Source organism: Budorcas taxicolor, chromosome 1 (genome assembly GCF_023091745.1).
Source record: "Budorcas taxicolor isolate Tak-1 chromosome 1, Takin1.1, whole genome shotgun sequence".
Lineage (NCBI taxonomy): Eukaryota > Metazoa > Chordata > Mammalia > Artiodactyla > Bovidae > Budorcas > Budorcas taxicolor.
The window spans coordinates 212,452,963-212,466,739 of record NC_068910.1 but is presented as its reverse complement, the minus strand read 5'-3'; the positions used below and the strand labels follow the sequence as shown (position 1 = coordinate 212,466,739).

The following is a 13,777-nucleotide window of genomic DNA, read 5'->3' as shown; positions in this document are numbered from 1 at the left end:
TGGTTCAAGTTCTGCAAATGTCACTCTTGGGGCTTTGAGATGATTCAAAACATGTTTCTCTTGTTTAAAAAATTTTGTAAATGGGACTTTCCCTGTGATCCAGTGGTTAAGGATCTGCCGGCCAGGGCAGGGGACACGGGTTAGATCCCTGGTCTGGGAAGACCCCACATGCCTTGAGGCAACTAAACCTGTACCCTACAATGACTGAAGCCTTCACGCCGGGGAGCCTGTGCTTTGCAACAACAGACGCCACCCCAGTGAGAAGCCTGCACGCCACAACTAGAGAGTAGCCCCTACTCGCCGCAACTAGAGAAAGCCCTGTCACAGCAATGAAGGGCCCGTGCACAACAAAGACCCAGTGCAGCCCCCCACACACACAAAAAGTAAACACAGTAAAATCTGAATTAAAGTACTTGTTAAAATTTACATATAGTAAAAGTTACATTTGTTGGTGCAGAGCTCAAAATGTGTTTTCAAAGTTCTCTTGGTGGTAGGGCACATGGCATTAGCTTTACAAGAGGCTAAAAATATACCAAAGATATCAATTCTAAATGCATTTCTTCCAACGATTCTGTCATCTGCAGCTTGGGAGTCAAGACACATTGCATGGGACGTTTAACAAAGGTGACGATGAGAGGGGAAATCTTCACCCTCAGCTCCTACCAACTTGATCACTCTTCTTTTATACCTTCCCCTTGATGCTTTTTTCTTTAAAGTGTTCCCTGCCTGTAATAGATTCAACTGCATGTGCCTGAAATTCACATGTGAATGCCCCAACCCTCCAGGGTAATAGTATTTGGAGGCGGGGGAATGCCTATGGGAGTGACCGGGTCTAGATGAGGTCCTGAGGGGTGGCTGACATGATGGGATTGGAGCCCTTGTTAGAAGACACCAGAGAGACCCCCTACACGTCCCGGGATGTGAACACATGGTAAGAAGGTGGCAGTCTAACGCAGGGAAGAGCTCTCACCAGACGCTGACTATGCTGGCACCCTGATCTCGAACTTCTAGACCCAGAACTGTGAAAAAATACATTTCTGTGGTTTAAGCACCCCCCAGCCTATGGTATTTTGTTATGGCAGCCCGGGCTTAACGTGCTGCCGGTAACAGTCTGAACTGCGCCCTCACAGAAATTCTTATGTTGAAGTTTATAAACCTGCAGGGCCTCAGAATGAACCTCTTGGGAAATTGGTTGCAGATGTAATCAGTTAAAATGAGGCCCTGGTAGAGAAGAGTGGGTGGGCCTCTAATCCAATATAACGGGTGCCCTGAGTCCGTGCGTGCCAGTCGCTTCAGTTGTGTCCGACTCTTTGCAACTCTATGGACTGCAGTCCGCCAGGCTCCTGTCAATGGGATTCTCCAGGCAAGAAGACTGGAGTGGCCAGCCATATCCTTCTCCAGGGGATCTTTCTGACCCAGGGATTGAACCTGTGTTTCTTACTGTCTCCTGTATTGGCAGGCAGGTTCTTTACCACTAGTGCCACCTGGGAAGCCCAGTGGGTACCTTACCGAAGGGAAATTTGAACACAGACTCGTACACGGGAAGAATGCCATGGAAAGATGAGGGCTAGGCTCCCACAAGCCTGGGAACCACCAGAGGCTGGAGGAGAGGCCGGAACACACCCTTCTGAAGCACCTTCAGAGGGAGCACAGCCCTGCCAACACGCTGACCTCAGACTTCTGGCCTCCAGACCGTGCGACAACACATTTCTGTGGTTTAAGCCACTCAGTGGGTAGTACTTTGTTATGGGAGCCCTGGCACACTAACACATAAAGTTTCAGTAACAGGTCTCACGAAACAGTCTATGTACTGACTAGGATGAGGCCCCTTTTATGTCTCAGCCTTTTTAACAGGCTGTGCTGGGCACCAGAGGTTAAAAAATATAGACCCAGGGGTTTCCTTGGCACTCCAGGGGTTAAGACTTTGTGCTTCCATTGCAGGGGGTGTGGGTTCAATACTTGGTCGGGGAACTAAGATCTCATGCCGTGTAGTGAAGTTAGTCGCTCAGATGTGTCCAACTCTTTGCGACCCCATCCACTGTGACCACCAGGCTCCTCTGTCCGTGGGGATTCTCCGGGCAAGACTACTGGAGTGGATTGCCATTCCCTTCTCCAGAGGACCGTTCCGACTCAAGGATCAAACCTGGGTTTTCTGCATTGGAGGCAGATTCTTTACTGTCTGAGCTACATACAGGGAAGATCCCACATGCCAGGGGGTGCAGCCAAAAAAAAAAGGGAATTGTAAAGATACAAAGGGAGGTTAGGTTCCCGTCTGGTGAAGACAAACCCAAACTGTACACGGCAACTATGAAACAAGGAAGGAAAATGGGGTGGGCAGACAGCGCCCTTTCCGTCGCTGTGGAGTCTTAACTCGTCTATAACCCTCAGGGGCCCAAGGCTCCTCCTCACGGCACACGCCCAGGGAGCCCCTCACCTGGAGGCTGGAAGAGGACCTCACAGAGCTGCTCCATCTCCTCCTCGGACAGGTACACGGGGAAGGTGGCGCAGTCCAGCAGCAGGTGGCAGGCGGCGGCGAAGGCCTCCCGGACGCCCTCCCGGGAGCCCCGGAGGTTGAGGACCACCTGGTGCACGGCCCACCCATCGTCCTTCTTGCGGCTGGGGCTACGGGGCCGGGGTGAGGGCGGCTCCACGCTCCTGGCCTTGAAGGGGGACCCTCGGGCTGTGAAGAGGTCGGAGAGCATCTGCTTGAACTGGGGCACGCCGCCCAGGGGCCGGGCCTCCCACGAGCCCTTCCCGCCCTCATCCCGCGGACCCGCGGGCTCCTCCGCCGACTTGGTGTCTTCCCCGGACGCCGTCAGCTGTTCCCCGAAAACGTTCTTGTGGGCGAAGTTGGCAATCAGCTCCTGGATGCAAAGGAACGTCCTCTGCATGCTCCCGCCCTTCTTCCAGACGTCGTCTTTGTCCGGGGAAACCCGGGGCACCCGCAAGTGCTCTGAGAGCTCCGGCGACGAGGCGCTCAGCCCGATTCCGCTGTCTTCCGATTTCAGCGGGGGAAATGGGGCGTCTTCGTCACCAGTGGGCATGGCGTCTGTGTCGGAAATCACTTCAGTGTTTTCACCTCTGACTGGACTCTGCAAAAAGAAAAAAAAAAAAGGAAGCTTGTATCGTGGATCTTGTAAGACCGAGGGGTTCAAACATCAAGCGAATCAGGCTATGAATGCATCCTCCCTATTTTTCGAGACCACAGTTTTCTACGCCAAGAGGATCTCCACGTGTATCATGAGAGAGCCCTCTTACTATTTATTTAGACCCTTCGGAATCCAAAAAGGTCATTTAAGAACAGTTTCTGCCAGCAGGGACCTACTCTATAGTATGGGGAACGCTGCTCAGTGTTGCGTGGCAGCCTGGAGGGGAGGGAGGGGAGCTGGCGGAGAAAGGATGCACGTGTACACACAGCTGAGTCACTCTGCTGTGCACCAGAAACTATCACAACATCATTCATCGGCTCTCCTCCAGGATGGGCTTCCCAGGGGGCGTTAGTAGTCAAGAGTCTGCCTGCCAGTGCAGGAGACGCGGGTTCCATCCTTGGGTGGGGAAGATCCCCGGGAGGAGAAAATGGCACCCCACTCCAGTATCGATGCCTGGAGAATTCCGTGGGCAGAGGAGCCTGGTGGGTCACCAACAGTCCATGGGGTCACAAAGAGTCAGACACGACTGAGCAACTGAGCACAATACTTTAACGTGAAATAGCCAAATTTTAAGAAGGCAAAATGAAATGAAAAAAAAAAGTTTCTGACATTTAAGAATATGAATGAGGGAATTGGGTTGAGCACAAAATACAGGCATAAAGGAATGAAATAAGAGGAGACAACAAGAACAAAGTATTAACCACATACATGACTCACATACACACAAACATGTATAGTAAGTACATTCTGTGGCTTTTTCAGGATGACACTTCAATGAATCAACTTCTTATATACCGTTACTCAGGGAATACTACATTAAACTGAAACCTTTTCAGCACCTGACCCACTCTCTGGGGAAGAATGAGACAGTATTATGCAAATATTTGGAAACATTGTTATTTATATTTGTACACAACACATGCTTATACTTTATAGCTTACATCCTTTTGAAGATTTTTTCCAAGAGTTTTAACAGCTAAGGGGGGAAAAAAAAAACTAGCTTTGAGAGTGAAGGAAGAACTGGTAACTAGTCTGCAAACTGAGCTTCAAGCCCCGCGGGCAGCCTACCTGCCTCCCAGCACTAACCAACATGCAAGGCTCTCCTTTCAGGAAAAGGCATAAGGTGAAGTCACTCAGTCGTGTCCAACTCTTTTCGACCCCATTGACTGTAGCCTACCAGGCTCCTCCATCCATGGAATTTTCCAGGCAAGAGTACTGGAGTGGGTTGCCATTTCCTTCTCCAGGGGATCTTCCCAACCCAGGGATCAAACCTGGGTCTCCAGCATTGCAGGCAGATGCTTTACCCTCTGAGCCACCAAGGAAGCCACCCTTCTTTCAGGAAGGGTTCCCATTTTTAGCCTGTTCCTGTCTGCCACTGCACCGAATGGATCTCAAGGGCAGGACTTTCAAATCCCTAAACAAAGCAGAAAATTAAAAAATAATTCAAAGACCATGGGCCTCAAGCTGCTCGTGGAACCGTATTGTTATAGTCTTTTTGGAGGACAATTTGGCAACATCTCTTCACATTAAGAAATGGGCTTGATTCCCATTTCTAGGAACTGATTCCTCAGAGACACTGGCAGCCTTGAGAGCAGGTTGTTTGAAGATGTTGACAGCGGCACCGTAGCAGTTAAAAACTAGAAATAACTGGAAAAAAAAAAACAAACCCTCAATAGGGGAGTAGTTGAAGAAACTGTAAAGCCATACCATAGATTCTCATGTACAAATGAGAAACCAGCAAGATACCTCTGTCTGTACACAGATACAGATGCTCTCCAAGTAGTGTTTGGATGAAAACCAAAGCAAATCAGAGAAATAATATCTGTTATGGGTTGAATTATGTTCCCTAAAAAAAAAAAAAAAAAATGCTGAAGCCCCGCCAATACCAGTATTTGTGACTGTGATCTTATTTGGAATTAGGGTCCTTGCAGATGATCAAGTGAAATGAGGTCATTAGGGTGGGTCCTAATCCAGTGTGATGGGTGTCCTTATAAAAAGGTGAAATCTGGACACACACAGATATGCACACGGGGAAGATATGGGAAGGGGGAGGCTGAGATTGGGGCAGCGGGTCTACATGTCAAGAACGCCAGGAACACTAGAAGACAGAGGCAATGCACGGAACAGACACTCCCTCACAGCCTACAAGGAACCACTCTGCTAACAACTTAGCCTCGGACATCTGGCTTCCAGAGCTGGGAGACGGGAACTTTCTGCTATTCTGTCACTTTACTGTAGCCCCAGGGACTACTATCTCACTTGTACTTAAAAAAAAAAAAAAAGGCAAAATTCCTCATATACAAACATACACATAGAAAGGCCAAGATGGTGAGCTGTGTGTAACCATTAGCTTAGCGGTGGGCTTCAGCAGAAACACAGCAGGGCAGAGGGTGAAACAAACGGGGTTACTTCAACACAACAAGCTTTCACAAAGCATATGAGGGTCTTAGAAGCCTGCTTTGGATATTACCGATACTTCTTCCAGTCTTTACTCCTATCCAGGGAGGCCCAAGGGCCTGTTAGCCCGAAAAGCCATGTCGGCTCCTCCCAGCACATACCAAGCTCCCACTTGTGGGCTCCGTGTCCAGGTAGGAAGGCGGCATTTGGACCTTGCTGAGCACTTTGAAACAGGTCCTCAGGGCGTGCGTGAGTTCAGATAAGCTCAGCATCTCCATCTCCTCAGCCAGAGGCTGCAGCAGGCAGCCAAGCACCTGCGGGAGGTACTGGGTTTGCACCTCCGAGTAAAGTTCCTATGAAACACAGATGTGGGTTTAACTCGTGTGTAATCAGCAGAAAGCGGTGCCTTGGAATACGCAAGTGTTTTTTGAGCCTAAGTTTGTTCCATGTTTGTTTCCAAGTCGGAAACCAAAATAGTGTTTCTTCTTGATCTAATACGTCCATGGACATTTTTTCTCTTTTCAGGTGGCTTCCATCTTTCTAGCAGAAAATGACTGCCACATTCATTTCTCTATTAAGGGAATTTGTTTCCTTGGAGAAAATTAGCCAAGGATATAACTTTTAGGAAATACATTTACTTTCTGGGACCTCCCTGGGGGTCCAGTGGTTAAAACTCCATGCTTCCAAATGCAGGGGGTGAGGGTTTGATCTCTGGTCAGAGAATCAAGGTGCCAGGGCAGCGGGACCAAAATTTTCTTTTAAAAAATTTTTAAAAAAGAAATATCATTCCTTCTCTGGTGGCTCAGCTGGTAAAGAATCCACCTGCAATGCGGGAGACCTGGGTTCCATCCCTGAGTTGGGAAGATCTCCTGGAGAAGGGAAAGGCTACCCATTCCTTCATTCTTGCCTGGAGAATCCCACACACACATGAGCCTGGCAGGCTACAGTCCATGGGGTTGCAAAGAGTCAGACGTGACTGAGCGACTTTCATTCTATCTATCTATATATCACGATACTCATTCCTGAATAACTGCTGTCCAAGGATGCCACCCAGCTCCTTATCTGGTCTCCATAACTTCAGCTCAGCCCACTTACCACTGGCTGAAGTGTTATAACTCCTGATATCACAAGGGCCTAAAAGATATGAGATCACATTCAGCTACATCCTCCTCGCTGAAACAAACATTAAGTGGTGTCTATGTACAACCACCTCTTTAGTAAGATGGTGGCGGGGGTGGTGGTTTAGTCACTAAGTCGTGTGTGACTCTTTGCGACCCCAGGGACTGTAGCCCACCAGGTTCCTCTGTCCATGGGGATTCTCCAGGCAAGAATACTGGAGTAAGTTGCCATTCCCTTCTCCAGGGGATCTTTCTGACCCAGGGATCGAACCCAGATCTCCTGCATTGCAGGTAGATTCTTTAACGACTGAGCTACACAAGGGAAGCCTGTTGGTAAGATGAGGTTTAGAAAAAGGCCAACACCACTAATAAGAATGCAGACGACAGCCAGCACAGAATCACCTCTGGAGAGCAAAGAACCTACCAGGGGGATCACGTCCAGAAGGAACACGAGGAGGGTGCAGAGCTCTGAGACCGTCGGGGGAGGGCCGATGATTCTCCCAACAGAGGGACTCTGCTTCACCGGTCTGCATGAACCACAGGAAAGAAAAATCACTCTCTTGTAATATTGTCAAGCAATTCCTATGATTTCCAATAAAGTAGTTTATTCTATTTCAACCACAGTGAAAGACAGCTTCTGTAGTTCTAATAATTCAGCCTTGATGCCCAAAACGATCTAACACAGAGAAGCGTCAGTAAGTCTTGAATCTAATTATCTCCGAAACAGGTTGACTCTGACCTGAACCTTATCATAGCACCTGAGGGTGGTCCATACACCCATGGGATTCCACACCCGGCTGATCTAAAACTGTCAACAGCAACAATTTCAGGTCCCCAGCCCCAAACCAAAGGCATGTTCCCAGGGAAGGAGCCTGGCTCCAGAATGCAGGACAGCTGTTCGACTTGCTGTGGGAGCAACCGGAGATAGCTCCCCCGCCCACTCCCACCTGTCTATCATCCTCATGAGCTTAGAATCCCTCAGCTCCCAGAGAGAACTGCTACTCCACTGGGTAACTCTACTGGTAGCTGCTTATCTTATTCTCAAACTCAACACTTCCTTTTCAATAAGTAGGCAACTGGATACCTACGTTAAAAAGTCAATATACTGGTTCTTAAAACACAAATTTTGGATTGATCCTGCTATCACAGTACAGTTCGACTTAACTTTCTTCACTGTAAATGATCGCTCAGGTATCTCAGTGTACATCTGGGTAAGAAATAGAAGAACTGCATTCACTACATCCAGGAGGTTCTGCTCCTAGGTGCCTAAAGAGACCCCCCCATGTGTGCATATAAAGAGACAGGATCAGTCTCTCTTCATCACCTGCAGCGATGAAAAGACTGAAACTGGTTTATTCACACACTGGTTGACTGCACCCAAGGTGAACGGACTAGGTGTGTATGTTACCATACAGATAAATCTCCAGAGGGCTTTGACCCCCACCTCCCAACCAAACACACATGGGTGAAAAGTTATATGCAGTTTGATACCACTGATGTAAAACTTGAAGAGGCAAAACAGACTGTATTGTTTCTGGATAGCTGTTTTTATACTGGGTACTTTTTATATTTGTTATAAAAGCATAGACAGCACTGGGACAAACATGAACTTCAGGACAGTGATTAAAGCTGGGATGAAAGAAGGGAAGCCGCTGGGAAGGTAAGGGGTTAGCTCTGTCTGGGTGGTAACGTTTTATCCCTTGTTTTTTTTTTTTAGGTCTGCTTCTTTTAAAAAATTTTTAATATGTACCATTACTTATTTTTTTTTTTACTTTACAGTATTGTATTGGTTTTGCCATACATCAACATGAATCCGCCACGGGTGTACACATGTTCCCCATCCTGAACCCCCCTCCCACCTCTCTCCCCGTACCATCCCTCTGGGTCAGCCCAGTGCACCAGCCCCAAGCATCCTGTATCATGCATTGAACCTGGACCGGCGATTCGTTTCATATATGATATTATACATGTTTCAATGCCATTCTCCCAAATCATCCCACCCTCTCCCTCTCCCACAGAGTCCAAAAGACTGTTTGATACATCTGTGTCTCTTCTGCTGTCTCGCATACAGGGTTATCGTTACCATCTTTCTAAATTCCATATATATGCCTTAGTATACTGTATTGGTGTTTTTCTTTCTGGCTTACTTCACTCTGTATAATCAGCTCCAGTTTCATCCACCTCATTAAAACTGATTCAAATGTATTCTTTTTAATGGCTGAGTAATACTCCATTGTGTATATGTACCACAGCTTTCTTCAACATTCATCTGCTGATGGACATCTAGGTTGCTTCCATGTCTTGGCTATTATAAACAGTGCTGTGATGAACATTGGGGTACGTGTGTCTCTTTCAATTCTGGTTTCCTCGGTGTGTATGCCCAGCAGTGGGATTGCTGGGTCATAAGGCAGTTCTATTTCCAGTTTGTTAAGGAATCTCCACACTGGTCTCCATAGTGGCTGTACTAGTTTACATTCCCACCAACAGTGTAAGAGGGTTCCCTTTTCTCCACACCCTCTCCAGCATTTATTGCTTGTAGACTTTTGGATCACAGCCATTCTGACTGGTATGAAATGGTACCTCATTGTGGTTTTGATTTGCATTTTTCTGATAATGAGTGATGTTGAGCATCTTTTCGTGTGTTCATTAGCCATCTGTATGTCTTCTTTGGAGAAATGTCTGTTTAGTTCTTTGGACCATTTTTGATTGGGTCGTTTATTTTTCTGGAATTGAGCTGCAGGAGTTGCTTGTATATTTTTGAGATATCCTTTTGAGATATATTTTGTATATCCTTTGTCAGTTGCTTCACTTGCTATTATGTTCTTCCATTCTGAAGGCTGTCTTTTCACCTTGCTTATAGTTTCCTTTGTTGTGCAGAAGCTTTTAATTTTAATTAGGTCCCATTCGTTTATTTTTGCTTTTATTTCCAATATTCTGGGAGGTGTGTCATAGAGGATCCTGCTGTGATTTATGTCAGAGAGTGTTTTGCCTATGTTCTCCTCTATGAGTTATATAGTTTCTGGTCTTACGTTTAGATCTTTAATCTATTTTGAGTTTATTTTTGTGTATGGTGTTAGAAAGTGTTCTAGTTTCATTCTTTTACAAGTGGTTGACCAGTTTTCCCAGCACCACTTGTTGAAGAGATTGTCTTTAATCCATTGTATATTCTTGCCTCCTTTGTCAAAGATAGGGCGTCCATAGGTGTGTGGATTTATCTCTGGGCTTTCTATTTTGTTCCATTGATCTGTATTTCTGTCTTTGTGCCAGTACCATACTGTCTTGATGGCTGTGGCTTTGTAGTAGAGCCTGAAGTCAGGCAGGTTGATTCCTCCAGTTCCATTCTTCTTTCTCAAGATTGCTTTGGCTATTCAAGGTTTTTTGTATTTCCATACAAATTGTGAAATTATTTGTTCTAGCTCTGTGAAAAATACCGTTGGTAGCTTAATAGGGATTGCATTGAATCTATAGATTGCTTTGGGTAGTATACTCATTTTCACTATATTGATTCTTCCGATCCATGAACACGGTATATTTCTCCATCTATTAGTGTTCTCTGATTTCTTTTACCAGTATTTTATAGTTTTCTATATATAGGTCTTTAGTTTCTTTAGGTAGACATATTCCTAGGTATTTTATTCTTTTCATTGCAATGGTGAATGGAATTGTTTCCTTAATTTCTCTATTTCCTCATTATTAGTGTATAGGAATGCAAGGGATTTCAGACATCACTGGGACAAACATGAACTTCAGGACAGTGATTAAAGCTGGGATGAAAGAAGGGAAGCCACTGGGAAGGTAAGGGGTTGGCTCTGAGTGGTAACGTTTTATTCCTTAAAAAAAAGAAAAAAAGATATGAAAACCGAAGGTCAAATACTGTCCACAATTTTAGCAATGGGTTCACGTGTGTCTCACATTATTTCCCATCTTTTCCTGCACCTGAAATGTTTCACAGTTAATTCACTTTTTTAAAGAAAGTGTTCCTCGTAACTCTGAAATGGAACTAAGCTGACCAAAACACATTCTGGTCTCAGTATAGCATGGCCTTGCTATCACCCGTGGATCCAATTACAAGTAATTTATTCATTGTAGATTGGAGTGCCTGCTGGGTCTGGCACCAGAGGCGGCAGAGGACACGGCAGCAACAGCTGGGACGTCAGGCAGGCAGGCCTGGCTCCAGTCTCAGCTGCTGCTGATCTGCTGTGCTGTCACACAGGATCCGTCACATCTCTGATCTCTGGCTCTCTTACTTGATGGATGTGCCTTCTTCTCCTGGGGGTATGTGGAAGGGACAGCCTGAGACAAACGTTACAGGTACTGAAGACAGTGTGATAGTGCAGAATGTTCCAAAGGAGGTGACAGGAATTAAGTTTTATAGCATGAATCACAGGATAGAACTGGATCTGAGAGATTACACCCATCCTCCTTTATGGGGAAAACCTCCTGGGAAAGGGCCCTGCAGGGAAGCCTGCAGTCCCAAGCTGGCTACCACCCCACAGTTTGGAGTCGGTGCAATCCACCAGATTGAAAGTGACGGGAAAGCTGATTACAGAAGCTCAGAACATAAATGCTTTCATCTGAACCCGTTATACACTGATTTCAGTAAGAATTTAAGATGACTGATGATTTGAAAAATACTCTCTCTCTAGTCCCTGGGCCACAAAACCAAGCTTGTTGAATAGATCAGGGCTCTAACGGCATAGCGGGAAGAAACCTGACTAGATTGATGCCAACTATAAAATGCATGGGTTTGTTTCTAAAGTTTGACTTTAATAAGGAAGCATCATGAGAAACGCTGGACTGGAAGAAACACAAGCTGGAATCAAGATGCCAGGAGAAATATCAATAACATCAGATATGCAGATGACACCACCCTTATGGTAGAAAGTGAAGAGGAACTAAAAAGCCTTTTGACGAAAGTGAAAGTGGACAGTGAAAAAGTTGGCTAAAGCTCAACATTTAGAAAACAAAGATCATGGCATCTGGTCCCATCACTTCATGGGAAATAGATGGGGAAACAGTGGAAACAGTGTCAGACTTTATTTTGGGGGGCTCCAAAATCACTGCAGATGGTGACTGCAGCCATGAAATTAAAAGACACTTACTCCTTAGAAGAAAAGCTATGACCAACCTAAATAGCACATTCAAAAGCAGAGACATTACTTTGCCGACTAAGGTCTGTCTAGTCAAGGCTATGGTTTCTCCTGTGGTCATGTATGGATGTGACAGTTGGACTGTGAAGAAGGCTGAGTGCCGAAGAATTGATGCTTTTGAACTGTGGTGTTGGAGAAGACTCTTGAGAGTCCCTTGGACTGCAAGGAGATCCAACCAGTCCATTCTGAAGGAGATCAGCCCTGGGATTTCTTTGCAAGGAATGATGCTAAAGCTGAAACTCCAGTACTTTGGCCACCTCATGTGAAGAGTTGACTCATTGGAAAAGTCTCTGATGCTGGGAGGGACTGGGGGCAGGAGGAGAAGGGGATGACAGAGAATGAGATGGCTGGATGGCATCACCGACTCGATGGACATGAGTCTGAGTGAACTCCGGGAGTTGGTGATGGACAGGGAGGCCTGGCGTGCTGCAATTCATGGGGTCGCAAAGAGTCGGACACAACTGAGCGACTGAACTGAACTGAAGAAGCATCAGCATTGTGTGAACCCTCTCAATGGCAACGTTCTTAATTCTGAGTTTGTGAATCCAATCATGTACTCAGCAGAGATCACCCCAGTGTTAGCCACTGAGTATAACCTGACCAGAGTGAGCAGCTATAAAAAACGGTGACAGCCTCAATTCCTTCCCACATGTTTATAAAGCCTGAACTGGAGCCTTACCTGAAACAGTTCTCAAAACACCTTGTCATGTAATCCCAGAGGAAGTCTGAGCTCAGGGACGTGATCAGCAAATTCACTGTTTTAACAATCTCAGAGGCATTTCTGTTTTCTTTTATTGCACTGTAAAAGAAGAGGGATACTTATATCTATGAAAAATCCTGTGTTACAGGAATACCATGTCTGAAAAACACAAATTCCTTGTACCATTCATTCACCTGGGGTGCAGTATGTGAATAAACTCGTTTCAATCTTTTATGACTTGTTTCTAGAGAGGCTGACAAACTTGGTCATAGATAAAATATTACTGTTCTTATACAGGGAAGAGCAAGCACGTGCCATCCTAAATAGTATATATATTGATACATTCCTTCAGAAGTAAGCTTAAGAGCTACTGAAAAAAGAATGTGATATGGAAACCAGATTAAGTCCAACTATTGGTAATTACATACACTATTGGCAAAATAACATAGTACAGCCATTTAGGAGAGAAATTTGGCTAACATTTAAACGCACATCTTCTGTAACTCAGGGCATTTATTCTAGGGACGTATGGTATAGAAATCCTTGTACAAGCACACAAAGATGTACACATAAGGGAATTATGAGAAGGTCATTATAAAATACTGAAAAAGTAGAAACCACCCAAAAGTCATTCAGAGATTGATCGATTAGTCAGGATTTCTTAAGTAAGTGACAGCTCCTTACTAAGGACTCTAAGGCAACCATTATCCTCCATAGGAGAAGACTGTAGAGCCAGTCATAACTTGCATTAAAAAAAAAAATAAACAGGCAACTTAACAGTTACTGTAACTTCAGCTTAAAAACAAAAGATAGGCAGCTGTATACTTAATGCATTGAAAGTCTGGAATGTTTTATGGTTTTCTCAGAAGGGTGGTGGGATTATGGACAGTATCTTTTTTTCTCGATACTTTCAGATATTGGTACATTCTACCATGAATATGTATTACTTTCATATTCAGGAAAACAGTAAACTACTCTTATTCTGTGAGGAAAAAAACACGAAAGATTCTTGGTATACTTACAGTTAATAACCAGAAAAATCTAATAGATTTCAATTTTCAATACCTGTGTGTGTGTGTGCATTCAGTCATGTCTGACTCTTCGCGACCCCATGGACTGTAGGCCACCAGGTTCCTCTATCCCTGGGATTCTCCAGGCAAGAATACTGGAGTGGGTCGTCGTGCCCTCCTCCAGGGCACCTCCCACTCAGGGACTGAACCTGCATCACCTGCATTGGCAGGTAGGTTCTTTACCACTGAGCCA

General features: G+C 45.5%; 1 protein-coding gene across 1 annotated transcript in view; it reads right to left on the bottom strand.

The window, feature by feature from the left end:
* Positions 1-13,777, bottom strand: part of DOP1B (DOP1 leucine zipper like protein B) — a 130,012-nt gene that overhangs the window by 59,624 nt on the left and 56,611 nt on the right. The window contains exons 11-14 of the mRNA XM_052636456.1: positions 12,494-12,613; positions 7,089-7,191; positions 5,708-5,899; positions 2,435-3,092 (exon numbers count right to left, since the gene is read on the bottom strand). Of these exons, the coding sequence (XP_052492416.1) occupies positions 2,435-3,092; positions 5,708-5,899; positions 7,089-7,191; positions 12,494-12,613 (1,073 nt within the window). The remainder of the gene's footprint in view (positions 1-2,434; positions 3,093-5,707; positions 5,900-7,088; positions 7,192-12,493; positions 12,614-13,777) is intronic.